A 20,230-nucleotide genomic window follows, 5' to 3' on the forward strand; every position below is an offset into this window, starting at 1 on the left:
AAGATGTCTCCATGGTCATGGAATGCTGTTACCTTCCCACCAAAGGTGGTCCCTATTTTTCTACTTGCATTTTTTACGTGCTTTCGAACTGCTAGGATGGCAGAAGCTGGGACAAGTAACGGGAGCTCACCCTGTTACACGGCACTAGGGATCCAAACCGCTGAACTGCCAATCTTTCAATCGACAAGCTCAGTGTCTTAGCCACTGAGCTACCGCATCCCATACTCTCTGTAATGAGCAACAAATCAGAAATACCTCAGTTCAGGAGTTTCCTATGCTAAATTCACTTGATCAGGGAGTTACCCCAAATACCCCAAATCTGGACAAAGGATCAGATTTGGGGTATTATACACTGAGGCCTAAGTTGCTTATCCCCCACACTTCTCCCAGCTTTTTCTTAAGCCAACTTCAGAAATGCAGTCTAAGATTGAAGTGAATGGACAACAGGGCTTCTCTGTTAAATAGTTGGCACCAGCTGCTGGAGAAGAAATGGTAGGCCAGGCACTGAAACCAATTGGAATGGTATTGTTCCAACACTCAGGGAGTGGTGAGAATTGGGGCTGCTATTTGAAAGTAATGAACTACAGATAGTTCTTGGGTTACAACAGCAATTGAGAAAGGAATTACTATTGTTAAGCAACATGGTCATAAACTGTGACATCACATAACTACATTGTTCTGAGAGTCCTGGATGACACCATTAAGAGACAACCCCGCTAGTTGTTAAATAAGGCTCTCATGTGACTGCGACTTCTGACTTCCTGCCAGCTTCCCCAGTGACTTTGGGAATGAGCTAGGAATGGGAAGAAAACATCCTCATCATCTATTCCTGCACTGAGGAAGTAGTGATAGGTCCCTACTGGCCAAGTTGTAGAACTGCTCTTTATTTCTTGCACACTGTTGGTCACCTGACGCTTATATCTGCAGTTTCAGTCCACCCTTCTCCACTCAGAGGCCATTCCTGCTTCCCATACTGTATTCCAATGAATGTTGTACATCTCACAGTGCACACAGGTTTCACTGGAAGAAACCACTTTTATCTGGTGGAGAAATCAGAGTTTGATAATATCTTGTCTTCTCCTGCAGTGAGATAAAGGTGGGAGGATGGCAGTTCAGAGAAGGTGTTTTACTTGAGGCCATGCAGGTTGGATGAAGAGACCTGGTAGTTATATTTGGCTTTGGTTGAGATATCTATCATTCTTGTATCAATTATGCACCTTGCTGAGGCTACATTGTCTCTCTTCCCAATTCAGAGATTAAAAATACCTAGGTTTTGCAACTTAGTTCTATAAATCAAATATGCATAATTTGAGGGTCGCAAGGACAGACTCCAGTTCGGTCAGCATCAAATACTAAATATATTATTTCTGAAAACCCAAAGGTATTTCCTTTGACATTACAACACAGTAAATAAATTACAGGGATTATTTTCATTGTGCTTGGATGAATTTTGCCCTCTCAGACAATCACAACTATTTAGGAAACCTTCCTCAACTCTGCTACCTGAGGCTGACAAAGGACCCACAATTTCTTCTGGCCAAAGGGCAGCCTTACTTGGGAATTGTAACCAAGTGTAGCCTAATGCAGAGTAACACAACTTCCCCAAGTGGGAAAAGCTGATGATGGAAGGGAGAAAAAGTTTGATGTGTCCTTTTAGGGAAGTCTGTTGCTTAGATAAATAGTTTAGGATTGCATTCTGACTTGGAGCAAAGCCAGAATCTAGTCTAGGAGGATTTTTCCTAGATGGGCTCTAATTGGCTCTGTTTCAATTCAAAGGGAGCACAATTCTGGCAGTACATGAAATCAATCAATCAATCAATCAATCAATCAATCAATCAAGGCCTCCACAAAACAATGATTGCCATGTCTCATTTCAGAGCTCCACACAAGCAGAAATGGCATTTTTTAATGGCACTACTTTTAAAGTGAGTTATTATTAATCAGGTGCCTGCCTGGAAGAGAGGGTTTTAAAAAAAAAAATTCCTTGAGAAGATTTTTTTAAAAAAAAAGTTACAGGAAGAAACCTCCCAGCAAACATTAACCTTTCCTGAATTCCCCTCTAGAGGTAAACTGGGTGACTTCCGGAGCCTTGAAATATCTTGGGGGTGTCCACATAACCCTAAGTTTTGAAGTGGTTCTCTATATTATATGTATGTGTGTGATTGATCTACAAGACAAAAACAATTCACAGTCAGCCAGTAGAATCAGGATCTGTTATTAGTTTGAAAAACTTCTTCAACTAAAAGTTTGATGGTTTCTTCACATCACACACAATCCAAAGATTGAGCATTTCGGCTCAATGCATTTCTCAGTGCTTACTAATTCAAGGCTCACAGATAAGATGGCACATTGCAAGAAACAGGGTCCCTGTCTGCACACGGCTACTCTTTGTTTCTTTGGTGTATCTCACAAAGGATACCAGGTCTTTTGAAGTCTTGCCAGATGCTTAAACAATGCAACTAATTAAGTAATCAACATGTTTAAAGATGTGTGTGCATGTGGAGGTGGGGGGGTGGGGTGGGAGGATCCTGAAGGTATTCCTGTTATAAAATAAAACATATTTTAAAATGTGGGCATTTGGAAAACACTTAGGATATTCTATTTCTAAACCTGTATTAATGATAGCTTAATCCGACTGGGTTTCAGCTATAACAGTTTCAGTACAAGTGAATCGATGTGAGTGCCCTTGAATTCTCAGCTTGTTAATTGCTTACACAATAGAATTACAAATCAGCTAGTTCTTTCCTTATGTAAAGAAACTCCAGTTGTGATAGATGAAGTGGCTAATTTTTATGGCACACATTGACCTTTTAATGAATGGACTGCTTAATGTCTATTCCACCTGTCTCCATACATATTTAAAACCCCATTAAAACATTAACACCCATTCACAGAAACAAATCTTTTTGCTAGTTTCATGAAGAATCAGCTATTTCTTCCACTAGTCTTTCTTTACTATCTATATTGTACATAAAGCCATATAATGGTTATGCTTTGCTATTTATTCTGCTTCTGATATTGTCGGGAATTTACCATGTGCAGAAGACACGCAACTCATTTAATTCTAACATTAAGTGTGGCATAAAATAGATACACTCTTTTTAAGCAACATCATGGTTGTGGAACTCTACAAGACCATGATGACTCTGAATCTGAATCTGAGAAGCGGTGAGTAGGATTGCTACTAGGGTTACTTCGTCATTAGCCTCAAGAGCACATTCATTTTTTGTTAATGGACTTAGTTTACTGGAAGTTTTACATTGTGTGGCAGCGGGCTTGGCTTGACCGATTTAGTTTTCCATGGCTTTTCCACTCAGCTTCAATTATTCCAGCTACGATGGCTTCTGGACAAATTTCAGCACTGCGTTTGAAGACATCCTGGAAGCTTCAACTAGTTCATTATGCTGCTGGTTCAAAAGGGAGATTGTCTTACAGCTATGACAAAGCCAACCTTCGCTATTCAATCTGATTTAACAATACTCTCTTCTACCTTGGCTGAGAGAGCTTGTCAGCTAGCCATACCTCTCCTCTAGTTACTTGTCTGGGTGAAATCTAAGATTAAAATATTTTTTTGCCTAAATGCATCACTGTCTATTGGCCAAAACAGGCTAAACTGTTACTCTGAGACATTTTACTTAACTAGCCAAAAGTTCTTTACTGTTGTTCCAATGGCCCTAATGTTCCTTTCCATTCTGCCTCTAGATTCTAAACCCAAAACTCAGGGCATAGAAAGCTGTGAAATCAGGAAACTGTGTTTATTGAAAAGACAGTAGCTATTAAGTATCAACCTCTGTAAAATCAGCGTCCTGGTATAAGATTATACTTAGCTTTGTGCACCTAATTTTCTCTCGTCACTTCTTTTTCTTAATAAATCTTGACATTTTGCTGATAGTTGAATGGTAAGGTTAGCATCTTTACAGGACCCTTCCTCGCATTGCCTAAAAAAAATAAAACATGATTTTTTTATAAACAATTTTATTTATAAGCCTGACTAAAGAAGGTGAGTAGAAGTGGGCTAATTTTCCTCACTCACAGATTCTCAGGTAGCTTGGAGATCACAACTCCAGGAACAGGAAAAATTGAGAGGTGACCTTTGTAGTTCCAGTAGAAGAGAGCATCTATAGCTCATGGTTGAATTGTGGAGTCCTAGGTGCTCTCTGAACTTTGTTTGCTTGTCATGTTACCTGACTACATAACTTTGTTATTTAATTGGGTAACAACCAAACTCTTAGACGACCAAGGATTTTACCCTAATTCTCTGTACCCATCACAACTTACTTCACAAGGAGCTCAAGGAGCAGATGGAAGAGAGAATCTCTGCTTTCACAGTAGAATTTATTTTGAAAACTTCATTTGTTTTGTGTGTTTCTGGAAATAATTTAGAGCCTTTGTATTTTCCCTGACCAGAAGTATCAATGCATTTTGGCTCAATGATATTAATAAAACTTTTCTCAGATATTCCTCCCATTAGAAGCAGTTTCAGAGATGCTACTTTTTCCAGGAAAGTCTTATGCTTGTTTATTTCTGCTATGATGCCTGGTGAAAATCTTTTGGTTTTTCAAGGCAGATAAAAACTTGCAAATGTGTATTCATTTTTAAGCTATACCTCTGTCTCTTTTTCTTTTTCTCTCAGTATTTTGATGGCATCACTTCAGTTATATGTAAATTATATTTTTTATTTTTTTGTAAGTTGTCCATTCAAAGGTGATTTGAATGGACAACTTTCCAATTTAAGCCATTCTTGTCATTATAACTACTTGGGTTTTGTAATGGACTGTGAAAGCATCACAGCAGCAAGATCCGCAAGGTTTTTCAAACAAAGTGCGTAGATTTTCCTACAACTTGAAAGAAATTAAATTATTTCCTGTTTTTAAAAACTTTTGTTTTTACACCTATAAAGTATTATTAATTTTAGATGCCAAACTTGTACGTTGTGCAAATCCTGCCTAGATGTCAAAGTGAAAAAAACAACTCTAATGAATGGTCTTAGTAAAAAAATATGTAGGCTGGTTCTATTAGTTTAAAGACACACAGAAACAGCCAAAGATGACAAACATGCATAAAATTCAAAACATGATGGAAAAGAGAACAGGCAACTGAACCACATAAATCAGTGTTTTGAATCTTATTTCTCGGTGGGTATAATTGTACCTTAGTTTCTTATAATGATTTATTGAGGTAAATATTCTGTATGGTTTAACAGCTACAACTTCAAAGGGTCAGGCACACAGTCTCCCTTATTCATGAAGCAGCTGAAGACTGGCTTGTGAATTAGCTTCTGTGTTCTGGGACTTGGCAAAGTTTGTTTTTGAGATTCTTATAAAGGATTCATATTGATGCAGCTATTCAGATGTGAAAAAATACTGTGCTGTAATGGGCAAAATAGAAAACCTTTATTGTAATTCCTGTGGAAAAAAAAGTAAATAGATTAAAATAAATGATGTAGAATGGCTTTTTAATTTTTTTTTAAAACCAAAAATAGAGAAATGCTCTAAAGTTGTTTTTTAATTCTTCTTCTCTTGGTCTGGTTGATGGGTAATAGGAATAGCTGCCCTGAGTCTCCGGAGAAAGGCGACATATAAATTGAATTAATAAATTAATAAATAAAAGAGAGTAAATTTCTCAGATTTTGAAAAGGAAAAAGGAACTGCGTATGTCTTTTCTAAAAGGTTCAAAATGGAAGAAAGAAGAAACGGAGCAACGCTTTTAAGCGATATTTGCATTGAATGTCTGACCAGAATAATCCAGCCATTAACCAATTAAAAAATTGTTATGGTCCGTGATATATCAATGGCATTTTAACAGTTCTTTGTGTAAGTTAAGAAGTCTATTTTGCAAAATATATCTCCTTTTCTTATTTATAGTTACAGTGTGGTGATGGCAACAAAGGTTTTACATTTCCGTAACACCAATAGCCACTCATGTCATGAAAATGCAATATCAGACAGCAAGGTTGCTGTTGCCAATTGTTGTCAGTTACTCAAGATGTACATGTGCGGCTGGCTCAACATTTCTTGAACACGAGGGGTCTCTATGATATTTCCTGGCACATCACTGTCCTGCTCCATCTGTCCAGAGTGCCATTGTGTCTTCACAGCTGCAAAAGATAGGAAAGGCTGAGAAAATGCAGCATATGAGTTCCTTGCAAGATCTCTTGGCAAGTAGACTGTGCATTTTCTTAGAAAAGGAAGGCTTTAATTTGGAAGGTTTACAAAATAGTGACCAAAATTCACTTTTTACATCCAACTCGACATTGCGCTGTTCTACAGACCTAAATGTCAGTGTTTGGGAGGCTCATATTGGTTGCACTAGTTAGAATACATTCTTGGATCACCACTGCTGTGAAAATTACTCAGAAGTTGCACTTGGTCTAAAATTCAGCAGGCCATATTACTGCAATGCACTCTGCATGGGGCTACCCTTGAAGAGTATTTGGAAGGTGCAGAACGTGGTGGTGTGAGCAGGTTGGGGCACCTCTAGGATTATGCATATAACATGAACATGAACTGCATTGGGTGCCAGTTTGCTTCCAAGTCTAATTCATGCTGTTCGTTATCGCTTTTAAAGTCTTTAATGGCATGGGACAAGGATATCTGAGGAAGTGTCTTGTCCCAATTTCATTCATCAGTCCTTGATTAAGCACAGAGGGTGTATTGCAAATGTCAGGATCCAATGTATAAAGAAAACTCCACACACACAAATGATGATTTGAATCCTTTACTGGCACGAACTAACATCCATAAATCAATACAGGAAGACTTTGTTGGAGATAATGTTATGTGATCCCCACCACCTTATAAAGCTTTATTACCCAGGTGACTCTTAACCCGGCTCCTCCCCACTCATTAATCATTGTTCCCTTAGATACTGCAATTCGGCATTACTCCTGCATGCTCCCAGCTTGCTGGCTACTCCTCCAGATTAGCCATCATTACAGCCATTCCCAAATCTCTCCGTGACCCTCAGTATCTCAGCCTCTCAGCCTCCCCCAACAGCTGCTCAATAAGCAGCTCCCAGCTGCACTCGCTGTCCAGTCCATTCAGAAAGATTGCTGCCAGGCCAGGAGATGACAAAGAGGCAGGCAAGGAGGGATCTTCATATTGCTTGGTGGCCAGGAGGTAAACTGAGGAGCCAGGGTGCTATGGGAGCTGCCTCTCTGCCAGAATCTCCGCACCCACCGGAATGGCACCTGACACGCAGCTGCGTGTTGGGGCTGACATGCGGCCCCCCTACCAGGAAGTCAGGACCTGGAACACAAACAGTAGAGTGAGCTCAAGCCCGGGCTATCCTCCCCCATGGTTTCTCTGGATTTCGTCGATGGAATGCTACGGTTAGTCTGGGGGCGTTCATGTCTTCACTAGGTACCCAGGAGGCCTTTGAGAATGGATACCCTTTCCATACTACCATATATTGGAGTCTCCCTCTGACAGCAGACTCCACTGGTTTAAGAATTTCAGTTAGCAGGTTCTAGAAAGAGAAACATTTCTGCTGCTGCCCCCAGAGATTGCACCCAGAGATGCCCGAAGAGATGATCCCAGAGTTGAGGGAAGCCCCCATTCTTCTAGCCTTCCAGAAGAGAGGTGAGACCTGGCTCTACCAACTGGCATGGGGGATATAAGAGTGACATGAAACCTTGGGGATGATTGGTGGCTTGGGAGCACTCCCTCCATCTCTTTTTGTTTGTTTGTAATTGTTTAACACTTTTTAACTGTTTTAGTGTTGTTTTTAACTATATCTCTTTTCAAATCATTCAAAGTCACTTAGGTGACATGGGTGGAGTAGAAATTTGATAAATAAATAAAGCCATGTAACAATTGATTTATGGCCGCAGCACTGTTTACCAATAGGTTTCTAACTTCAGTTCCAAGTGCTTATTTTAATCTAAAAGCCATGTATGCCTTGGTTCCTAGGTACCTATAGGAATTTCTGCCCAGTAAGTACATCCCATTGAAAGCTGTTGGTGATCCTCTAGGCCTAAGGACCCACTCCTTGAAATGGCCTTCTTCTCAGAATAGCTGATTGTCTTCTAGAAATTCCTTAAGAAACTTGTAGTACTTGGAGAAAGAATTTGCCATAGGTACAGTTATTTCCATCTTTCACTTTTATGTCTAATTTTTAGAAACTTTTTTCTTGCTCTGCTGATGTTATATACATACATATATATTAGAATTTACAATACAAGTATAAAAAAAGAAAAGAAAAAGAAATTGAAGTGAAAAAAAAGAATTAAAACAGAATATTTTTACTTCTGTTCTTCTTTCTATGAAGTAATTGGCACTTTACCCTTTCCCTTCCTTCTTTAACCTTTACTAAGCCCCTACACCATAAATCTTCAGTTCTGTATTTTCTTCTTTCAGCAAAAAGTCCATATAAGGCTTCCAAACTTTTAAAAAACCTAATTGGTTTTTCCCTGACCAAACTGGTCAGCTTTGCCATTTCCACAAGTTTTGTCAGTTTTATGATCCAATTCTCTTTGTACATACAGTAATCTTGTGTCACTATATACATTAGTTTCCCAGCATCAGAAAAGTCCAATAAAAATAATTCTGCCTCCATTATAATATTAATCTATATTAATTTTGCATCGTTGTTTGAATTTATGCCTAAAATTCCATTGCTTTTTGACAAATCCACTATATGTGGGAAAGAGTCCCATCTTCGTTTTCATTTACTTTCTATTCCTGTGTATGATTTTCTCCTGGAACTGCTGGAAATTATGGCAATATAAAAATATAAACTATAAATCAATCAATAAATGTTCCCACTCACCAGCCAAAATTTTTAAGGCTGGAGAGTTCCAAGTTCACAACAGTGTATCCTGAGATTATGTTCCACTTTATTCAGCCTTTTCCGAAGAATAAGGCAGCCTTGTTTTCAAAACTCTCCATAACACTGTAAAAGTAGACATACTGATTTACTTGTGAATGTTGGACTTCTGTTTTAAATATTTATTTTTATTAACAGGGACTGAGAGTTTTGCTCTTGCATTTTACACTGCTTTCCTGGTTTTCCCAGTTTATATATTTTTTCTAGATTAGTTTTTAGGTTTATATATTAGAAGTCACCCAGAGGATCTTATTTTATGAAAATACCTATTTCTGTAAACTGCAAATAACTTTCTGCTAAATCATACAGTTCAACAATCAATCATACAACCGGACAACACAAGTTTGGAAAAGTCAGCTTCGAGTTGTCTTTAATTTCATATTCATGGCTTTGTCATAGTCAAACACTGCGGCAAACTGGAGGTGCAGTGTAGAAAAAAAGGGGGAGCAAATCAGGCAATAAAACCGTTTTACAGGTCAGTACAATACTTTGCCAATACTAACTTCCAAACCTTTGTTGGATCTTTTAACAAATGCTGAAAAACTGTTAAATTACACTATATCCACAATCTACTCAGGAGATTGTCTATGGAGATTCTCGGTCATCCAGGTCATGGTTATCCCAAAGGTGCTTTTTCAAGAGGGAACTGGATTTTCTGGTTTTTCTTTGAAGACGTTTTGCTTCTCATCCAAGAAGCTGAAGAATACAAGAAGCTGAAGAAGCTTCTTGGATGAGAAGCGAAACGTCTTCAAAGACAAACCAGAAAATCCAGTTGCCTCTTGAAAAAGCACCTTTGGGATATTCAGGAGATTGCACGCTGCATTAACTCCTGCATAGAGCTGGACATCAATACCTGGGGAGCAAAAATTCAGTCGACCTCTAGATGCATAAATGCCCAACTGAAGTTGCCGTTTGGATTTTTGCAGTTTGAAACTTTAGCTTTACTCTTACATTATTCTGTAATCCTTGATTTGAATTTAAAGTTGCTTCCACTACAATATATAAAATCAATTTCATTGCTGGGATGTATCTTCCACAGCAACGAGTTTCCTAATTATTGCATGTGAACTATAGGGAAAAATACATAATCTTGATTGTTCTGTACCAGCCGCCTGCAGTATCGTGAGGAAACGCTTTCCTTCTTAAGTCTCAGAGAGGACTAGAAGAGAAAGGCATATTATTTTATAGCACAATCTATCTCCAAATCACCTGAAGGCAGGACAAGAAGCAATGGATGGAAATTAATCAAGGAGAGAAGCAACCTAGAACTAAGGATAAATTTCCTGACAGTTAGAACAATTGATCAATGGAAAGACTTGCTTCCAGAAGTTTTAAATGCTCCAACACTGGAAGTTGGAGTATTTAAAGTTTTAAATGGTACAGGGTTTCCCGCATGAGCAGGGGGTTGGACTAGAAGACCTCCAAAGGTCCCTTCCAACTCCGTTATTCGGTTATTCTTTTCCAAGCAAAATGCTACTAGCTACACATTTTTGTCACACTTTGAATTGAGGACCGAGAGGCAAAAATAAATTCAACCCCTGAATAAAGGCGGGAGGGGGGGCAGCCCGAAATGTTTATTCAGGGACCAATCGCTGATCAAATTTCCTCCCCGCCTAATTCTTTTATAACCAACCACAAGTGACCGGGGGAGCGCGACGAACGGCGAAGAAAGACCTCCCCAGCTCCGTTGCCACAGAGGCTTCCGGGAATTGGAGTTTCTGCCTTTCCGAGACGGCCCACCGCGAACGTTTCCCCGCGCCTTAGCGAGAGAACTACAACTCCCGAGAGCCCTCGGTTGACCTGCGCCGCCGAATTATGGGGTGTTCTTTTTTTTTTTCCCCTCTCTCGCGCTTGCGCTGTGCAAAAGCTTGCAAGAAGGCGAGAAGGAAGAGGCAGGGTTGGCGGCAGGAGCAGCAGGAGCGGAAGGGCCGGGAAGCGGCCGTTCACAGGACGGTGGTCGGCCGTCGGGAAGATGAGCGCCACCAAGGAGTCCAAACCCGAGCACGGCCACGGCGTGAAGCGGCCGGCCTCCCCTGATGTGAATAAGGGCAGGGAGAAGTTGGGCGCTGCGGGGCGGGGAGTTGGAAGGGCAGGAGGGATTCTTGGGCTGGCGGTGGAAGAAAAGGGGGGTTCCTCTTCCCATCATCCCTGCCGTGTAGAAGGAAGAGGTGATGGCAGGGATTCCTTGGGTCACTCTTCCCGGTTATGTAGGAGGATTTTTACCCCCTGCCATGTACATAGGCTGGTTCAACCCTTCACCCCATCCTCCTGCAGGAGTGAAGGACTACAACTCCCATACTGGGGGCAAAAGGGAGGGACTACAACTCCCATGGTGTGTGGGCAGTTGTCAAATCGATGCATATGGATAAGAGTGGGTTCAAGAAGCACATGTGGCAGAAACGAGGGGGAGGTGGAGCCTCGTTTCTGCCAGGGAAATGAAGAATGAAGAGTTTTTTTCCTGTTGATTTGAGAGGCAAGAGACCTCCTTGGGCTTCTTAAGAGAGTTTATTATCTATCATGGTTAATCTGGGCATTGAAAAAGCTCTCTTGAGAATCAGCCTTTCAAGGAGCAAGGCCTTGGCATGATGCAGACAGCCTTCTTCTCCCCCAGTGTGAATAAGAGTTGGGAGACAGGCATTTGGCACTAAATCTTCTGAAAAGCAGGATAAAAAAATATTTGTGGTTAAGTAGTAGTCAAAACAATACGTTGATGCAGTGTAGCCAAACTAGAAAAAAAAGGGGGGGGCATGGTGGAAATGCATATCCACTTGCCAGAATAGGTTAGTATATGCATATTGTGGAGGAGTTGATTACAGATTTTCAACAGAAAAATCTGAGATGCAACATAAAGTAGATTATTGCTGTATGCTTTTCCAGACTTTGAGGAGCCTAGAGGTACCATCCCAGTTATTAGTTAATGTGATGGCTACAAGTAGATTTTACTATAAATGTGGATCTGGAATAGACTTCCTCTGCTGGACCTTGGAGATCTATAACCAAGAACGTTTTTTTCTACTAGAGGCTGAATATGGTGCATGTTTGTAGGTTTTGGGCAATGCTACACTCTTATGATTTTTATTTTCGGAATGCCTTCTAAAGCTATAGTATGCACTTTTGGGACAGACTTTCAGCAGACAGGAACAAGATGTTTCTTCTTTTTGTAATGTCATATAGCAGCATTGTTGAAAGGGGAAGAGAACTGTTCCCGGCAAGGTTGAAAATAAATGGCGTATTTCAATTAATTGAAAACAGTGCTTTTCATTTAATAATTTCATCAAGATGGATTTATCTTTATTTCAATAGAAGAGAATATTGATAGGTCAGGGCTGAACTATTGGGTTCTTGGTATTTTTTGAACTTGGTTATTTTCTTACAGATGTTTCATTATCTGGCTAAGTAGCATTACTCACCCTCACACTATTCCTCCACTTTTGTAAAAGGGAAATTATCCATCTCTTACATTATTTCCATATTTTGTGTTTGGAACTATAATATGTATTAGTCATTGGAAGGTGTCAGTAGGAAGTTGTTGCCAGGCAGTACTGCGTAGCTTTGTTGATTTGAGCTCTAATGCTGCCTGCTAAAAGCATATTATCCAGAATTGGAATATTTTCCTTGCAACCCATGACAGTATTTTTTTTAAACTGGCATTTATGTGAAGCAGATAGGCAAATATGGTACAGCCATATGGAGCTTATTACATGTTTACAGCTGCAATGAAAGTTGTACTACAAATATTTATACTATCTGTATAAACTGCTTGAATTTTTTTTCTTTTAATGTGTCTAAAAACTATATTTTGTTTTTCAGCCCGGAGCTGGTAGCTGGGAGGCAGCTGACTTGGGTAATGAAGAAAGGAAACAAAAGTTCCTGAGGCTGATGGGTGCTGGAAAGGTGCGGTTTTAACTTTCATCCTAGTAGTATAATGATTATAGAAGGGATTTTTAGTGCACAACTTTCAAAGCAGATTTGCTTGGTTTTCTCTTTTTTTATAAGAATACAAGTTGTTCTTAAAATATCGCCATCTAATAAGTAAAATTTCAAAAGTATAAGTGAAAAGTTATTTCATAAATCTTTGTGTGTCAGAATCAGAATACCTGATGGAACAGTTGTACCAGAATTTTATGCTTTTTTGCTTATGAATTAACATTTACCTATTTGGTGTTTTGTCAAATGTTTTGTATAACTGTGTATGACCATGGAATCTTGCAATTATCTTTCTAAATGGAATTTCATTGCTGTCTCTATCAACTTTGTGTTAATTAACTTTTCAGGTCAGGGCCTCTACACCTTCTCAATAATACAATTTCCATTCATCTTGATGTCATTGTAAAGTACTCACACTTCTAGTAACACAAGTAGTCATCTGTGAACCATAATCCAGCTAGTACAACTTAATTTTTTAAAGAGCATTAAGTAGTCCTACTCTGTAGCAAGAAAGTTGGCTTTTAATATATACAGTTCATTTTTTTCAGTGCATATGGTTGAATGGAAAAAGATCTTAACTAATTATATGGTGAACTGAATGAATCTTATTACACCCATTCATTGTTACAATTCACAGAGTTTCAATGCAATAACTAATAACCTTGCTTACAATTCTATAGAATATTACTAGTAGTAACACTAGTAAAAGCTCAGTTATGGAAGAAAGCTCACACTTTTCAGCATGAAATTGACATGTTCTTCTATTCTTGTTTCCCAGCAATTAATATTTAAGGCATATCTTGGTGGACCTGGGACAAATGTTGTGGGAGATGTAAGCCAAATCAGCTAGAAAATAACACAATTCCAACTTTGCTTTAGTGTTAATTATCTATGGAGATCCGCAATCATCCAGATCACGGTTGTTGCAAAGGTGCTTTTTCAAAAAAGGCAACTTGACTTTCTTGGGTTTTTTTTCCTTTGAAAACATTTTGCTTCTTATCCAAGAAGCTTTTTCAGTTATAACTGAAACTAGTCCCCACCATTCAGAACTAAAGAGGATTCTTGGATGAGAATGAAATGTTTTCAAAGAAAAAAGTAGGAAAGTTCACTTGCCTTTTTTCAAAAAGCACCTTTGGGTTCAGAGTTAATTATTTTAATTAATTATTATTTTAATTTTTGGTAAGGGGCACTATCATTTGAAATTTGAAATGAAAGTGGATGTAAATAATTTTCAAAAGGAATTTGTGGAAGTACAATGAAATGGATTTTCTTAAAAAAAAACTCTTAAGAATATTTGGCTTGTCTTTCAGTTCATTATCGTTGCTGCAGGTAGCATCTGGATAGCTATGTTAAATGATCTTTGTTGTTGTTCCTTTGACAGAATCATTTTAATTGCTTATGCAATGTGTTATGTCATTCCCCAAATACAAACCCTGGAAATTGTGGTGTAAAATAAGAACATAAGTAGTTGCCTTGCTGGATTGGTTCACTAGTCTAACAGTCTCTTCTTGTGTTGGTCATCCAAGCACACAAGAAAATACACTAGTCTCTCATCAAACAACCTTCAGAGACCATTAACTGCCATGAAAGTTAATAGCTGTTGATCCCCATGATTTTCATCAAATGGTCCAACTCTTTTTGAAGCCAGCCAAACTGATAACAGCACCACATTTCAAGGTGGACATCAATGATCACAAAAATCTAAAGCTGAGTTGTGTAATTTGAGTATGATTTGGTTGGTTAATGCCATATGTAAGTCTCCCTTAGAGTTGTGTGATACTTATTTGAAACATAACATGGTAATATTGAAAAATAATGTTTTGGGGGAAATGGTCTGCAACCTTGAAAGCCGGTGCCATAATAAATCAGTCTTTAATAGAAAAATAGAATCATTGTGTTGGAATAATAATGTATGCTTTCTTCCAGAAAGAACACACTGGACGCCTTGTTATTGGAGACCATCGATCAACTTCTCATTTTAGAACAGGTTAGTTTAACCAAAGTTTTGAAGGGGAATAAGCGTCTGTACACTTGAATTAAACAAAAATGTTTTCTAGGGAACTTTACTTTTCTGATTGATTTACCCATATGCCATATAGATTTGATATTTCTCATGCTCAAAGCCATTTTTTTGGCCGCTAACTGCTACTGGCTCTCCACCGTTCTTCTGAAGTGCTATATTTCCCCCATGTGTAAGTAGTGCTATAAAACCAAAATAGTCTGTGGCTTATTGCACCCTAAAATATCATGATACTGTTTGTGCAAAAGGTATCAGAAAGTTCTGTTTATGGGTGGGGTTCTAGTTTTGTCCTCAAACAATATTATTTATTACTATTTCATTCAATATATTATTATCTGTCCCCTAAGTTAAAACAATTAAAAACCTAGACGAAAGAGCCTGCACTAAAAACAGCCATTGTTGGCCCCAAGAACCAAGAAAGACACACGGAGTTACTTCTGAGCAGTTCCTGTATTGTTCCTCACCTGTAGACAGAAATTTTGCCAAACTAAAGCAGCTATCTGCATCACTATAGATATACCATGGGAATAGCAAGGGTTCTTAACCCTCTTCCTCCTAGCAACCAAACTTTCTATGCTTAATTGCTCTTTGCACTCTGGAATGCAGTCCCTCCTTCCTGGGAATCCAGACTACATTTTACCACACATTAAACCACAACACATCAGGTCCCCCACGCACATACATTTCATGCTGGGCCTGGGACTAAAGCTCAGATTGAAGGGTTTTTAAAAATCCCACGTGAGTGGAAATCATCCATATATCTGGGCAGATGCAGTTCCAGCATCCAGAGAAATTATCTTCCTAAATCCTACAAAATGGCAACATTTAATAGAAATGTTGTGTGCCCATTCTGCACTGAGTGGACGGAAACAATGGGAGAGAAGTGACCCTATGCCATTAGGAATAAACTCTTGTTGTGGGTTGGATAAAATCTAATGCTGCTGCTTTTTTGGTGAAATTTAGGATTTGTTATTTGACTGTATGGTAATTCATATATGTAACCCTATAGGGGAAGAAGATAAGAAAATTAACGATGAGCTGGAGACTCAGTTTCAGCAGAGTATGGATAGCACCATGTCAGGAAGGAACCGGCGGCATTGTGGGCTTGGTTTCAGTGAGGTAATCTTCCTTTGACAGTGGCTCAAGAGTCCTTCTTGGCCACATTTCACTCTGTACAGTACATGTAGTATGTAATTCACTTTGTATTGGCTAGTGGTTAAATAGGACAAACTTTCACAAATCTGCTCATTCTTCATCACTTACATAGATAGCAGATATCATCCCTCATAGCAAACATGGATCCCCCCCCCCCGCCCCCCGGTAGATGGTGAAATTAGGCTTCTTTTGCTGTAGCCTAAAAGAGTACTGCACTAGGAGGCAGGGTGGATTTGATTTAAATCGAGTTGATTTAAATCATGATTTAAATCACTAGTAAAAAGACTTGATTTAAATCAACTCAATTTAAATCATAATTTTTAAAGAGCAACTGTCATCTCTGCTACTCCTTTGACCCGCTGTTGACTCACCGATAGTCCCAGTGTTGCAGAATATACCGCCTCATGCTACATAACTAAGCTCCATTTCATGCTGAATAAACTAAATTATTTATGTATCTTAAATAGAAAACTATCTTACGATAGATTTTTACTCCAAAAGTTTTTTTATTAAAATAAATTCAATAAAAATCAAAAAAATCCGATTTAAATAAAAAAAAATCCGATTTTTTTTATTTTTAAAAAAAAATCATTGATTTTTATCCACCCTGCTAGGAGGTGATTAAAGTTAAATGCCTGTGATTAAGTTTCTATTACCATCCACAATATATCAACCAGGCTGCTATTTCTGTATGTATTGATATTGGAAACAAACCACAAAAGAAAAGGATCTGAAAAGCAAAACAAGCTCATAGAAATTTTTCTCTGCATCTGAATCTTTTCTATAGTTGGAGGAGGATAAAGGAGAAGAACCAGAGGAGACGCAAGATTCCTCAGGGTCAGAAAGTTCAGAAGACTCCGAAAGTGATTCTGACTCTGAGCAAGACGAAGTTGCTGAAGACCCACCATCTGCTGAAAAACACAGCAACTCCGAGGACCCGCAAGCCAAGAAAGATGCAAAAAGCAGCTATAAGATGATGTTTGTTAAATCCAGCGGCACTTAGCTGCAGAGTGTAGGCAGAGTAAGCCTTCTGGTTACAGTGCAAAGTCTTGGACTGCTTATGGCACAGATCTTCCCTTGGTGGTTTTAATAAGGCCTTTTAGAGAAAGAGGAGTGTTTGCATTTGCAGCACCACACCAAGAAGCTATTTTTCTCAGCATGACTGCCCATTTTGTTTTGTAAGATATGAAAATAAAATTGAGCGGGGGATGTACTTAGTTCTCAACCTGCCTTTAGATTCTTCTTCTCTCTTCATATTCCATGAAGGCTGTTGAATTTTTCTTAAGTTTGTTAAATGACTTATTGAAATGGTATTTAATGTCTTTACGGGTGCTTTATTTTTTAAAGCAGTTTTTGCTGGGGTTTTGGATGGTATAATTATTAAAAAGTAAGAACGGGAGCTTCTTTTGTCCTGATTATCATCCAAAAGAAACCTTATTGTAGGATATGTGCTGCATTGCATTTTGCAACGCTGTACATCTGTTGGATGCATGTGTATGAATGAACTGATTTCAAAATTATGTCTAGAGAATAATGGCAGAGCAGTTTTTTAATGAAGAGAGGAATCTCTTCAAGAGGCATTATAGATAAATTGTGTTATGCCTATAGAGAAACCCTAAATAGGTATGATCTTAATAAAGAAAAAATTAACAAAATAAGTTTTCTTTTCACTCTCGAAAAGAAAATCTTAACTATTGTAAGTTACCCCAGTTTTCTCAGAATTCATTAATTAGCACATTCATTGAAATCCATTGAGTTTAATATGGTTTATCCAAATAAACCATAACAAAGCATATGTATTAAAGTATGTGCCTCTGTGTGTGTGTGTGGATTAGTTTGATTACAACAATTTCCTCCAAACTGATGCTCTTCAAATATTGTGGGGCTGTTATATATCTAGAAGACATTTGGTTGAAGAAGCTAGGCTATAGCATTTGTACTCCTTTTACTATGATTTACATAGTAAATATATTTTTGCGTAATAGTTCTAGCTGTCTCAAACAATATTTTATATAGTTTACTAGTTCTCAGCATCAGTCAATGATAAATTCATTGTCATGCTTCAAATAAAACTAGATACATGAAGGCTTCAATTAGTGGAAAAGTATGTTATGGAGAAGTCACAAATTTGTACTTGACGCAAAAGGAACCCCTAATTTATTGTTCACTTACTGTTTATTCATACCCTCTGTTCTAATGTAGTTATTCTGTCTATCTTGTCTCTCATAATGCTCTCGGTAGCATTGTGACAGCCCTTTCCAAGATTTGCTTTCCAAGTTTCATGGTGCAGGAAACCCACCTGTATTTGGTTTCTGTGTTAAGATCTAAGTTGTACAGGCTATTCTTTAGAAAGAATTGAAAGAGGAGAAGTATTTGGCAGCTTGTGGTCAGAGGGAATGAACAGGAGGGCAAATGGGAACAGGATAGTTTTTGAGGGAGGGAGTGTAGATCAAGTGTGAATAAGAATGGTGACTAATGGAATGACGTTATATATTTTCTCTGGCTGCGCTGGGTACACAACCAGAGCCAGGAAAAGAAGGTCAAATGGGAACAAGATATAAACTAATCTCAGGTTGCTGATATAATCTTAACCCCAAGTGCAGGTTTAGATTGCTACACCTTAACAAAAGAGATGATCTGCTGCTTCCCTTTACATTGAAAAAATGGGAGTAAAGCCCCAAATCTTGCTGCCTCTGTTTGCTATGGATAGATTCACTCATTTGAGGTTAGAGGACTTGCTGGAATTCTTATGGAATGGAATGGAATGGAATAGAAGAATAGAATAGAATAGAATAGAATAGAATAGAATAGAATAGAATAGAATAGAATAGAATAGAATAGAATAGAATAGAGTTCTTTATTGGTCAAGTGTGATTGGACACACAAGGAAATTGTCTTGGTGCATGCTCTCTCGGTGTACATTAAAGAAAAGATATATTCGTCAAGATATTACTTTAATGTGCTTTCTAAGAAATTCCATGAACAGACTCTTAGGCTTATTCTTTGAAATTGTCATTCCTAATCAAGGTTTGCTACAAGCAAATGCTGACTAAAGTGGAGCATTGTCAAAAAGTGAAACATCAAGGCAAACCTAGTACTGGCTGCAAGAAGTATGCGCTTCGACTCATACAATATTGGCCATCTTTTACATTACAAAGTTCCTAAAGAGTAAGAAAGCTAAATGTTACTAATAATTGGTATGAAAGAAGACCCAGTGAGGGTTACCAGTTGTTGCATATTAAAGTACAAGTATCTGGCTATTAGACATAACTTGTGAGTTTGTATTCGGTACAATGAGCTCCCAACTCTCTTCAAGTAGCAGGTTGTGAGAGTTTAGTCCAAAGTCCAGAATGTCAACTGCTTTCAGGCAGAATAAAAGTTTTGGGGAAAGGGTTTATTGAGGGTGAATCAAAGGTTCCCAAAGAAGGATCCAGACTTTGAATGAGGGACCCACATCATCTTCATTTGCAGATATTCCTTCCATGGGGGCAAGGATCTTTTAGCTGTGATCTTTAGAAATGCTGAGAAAAAATGGTGACAGGCATAGATTTTATGGTGATTTGGCTGCCTGGAGCAAAGATTGCAATTTTCACACAACAAAGGCTGTCATGAATAAGTAGACTTTCTCAAGGAGGCAATTGGAACAACTAAATAAACTAGGATAATGAAAAGATATTTTTAGCATATCTTGAGAAACCATACAATTAAAAAGCCAAATAGTCTTGGTGGCTTCCAGTTGAATATTTTAGTAAGTGACCTGCAAAAACACTGGAAAGTAGCCAGCACAACACCAATTTTTAATAGCAGATGTTAGGCAAGATCCAGAAAATTTCAGGCAGGTATTCTTACTTTCTGTTCTGTGTGGATTTGTAGAATTTTAAAAAAATATCTATGGAACAATAAGCCTTGCTAAAAGAAAATCATTGTGGATTCTGCAAGGGTAAATCCTGTCTACCAGTCTTCTAAAGTATTTTGTTAACTAGTTAGAAAAAATAGAATAGGGATAAATACCAGTATTACGTTTTCTCAATGAAAGGAAATTCGAAATAAAGTCCTTCAAGAATCCAAAATTATTGGGATCAGTAAGGGTAAAGGGTAAGCAGGTAGTTAGGCAAGTTTATGTATTATATTAAATTATTCAGAATAGTGAAAACTCATTTATGAAGAGCTCCAGAAGGATATTTTAGACTGAGAAATGGTCAAACAAACAGAAACCCTCCAGTTCAGTTCATGTGGGTGTAAAATAATGCACACTGGGACAAATTAACTTTATTATTTGGGGGTCATGATGACTAGCTTGAT

At 38.2% G+C, this 20,230-nt stretch overlaps 1 protein-coding gene across 1 annotated transcript; it reads left to right on the plus strand.

Annotated features, from left to right (window-relative positions):
- Positions 1–10,535: 10,535 nt before the first annotated feature.
- Positions 10,536–17,327, plus strand: C1H11orf58 (chromosome 1 C11orf58 homolog). Its single transcript, XM_034416979.3, has 5 exons — positions 10,536–10,864; positions 12,637–12,720; positions 14,680–14,740; positions 15,783–15,892; positions 16,716–17,327. The coding sequence occupies exons 1-5, from the start codon at positions 10,799–10,801 to the stop codon at positions 16,929–16,931; spliced, it is 537 nt and encodes a 178-aa protein (XP_034272870.1). The 5' UTR covers positions 10,536–10,798; the 3' UTR covers positions 16,932–17,327.
- Positions 17,328–20,230: the final 2,903 nt, after the last annotated feature.

Source organism: Pantherophis guttatus, chromosome 1 (genome assembly GCF_059756535.1).
Source record: "Pantherophis guttatus breed Tessera chromosome 1, ASM5975653v1, whole genome shotgun sequence".
In the NCBI taxonomy this organism is placed as follows: domain Eukaryota; kingdom Metazoa; phylum Chordata; class Lepidosauria; order Squamata; family Colubridae; genus Pantherophis; species Pantherophis guttatus.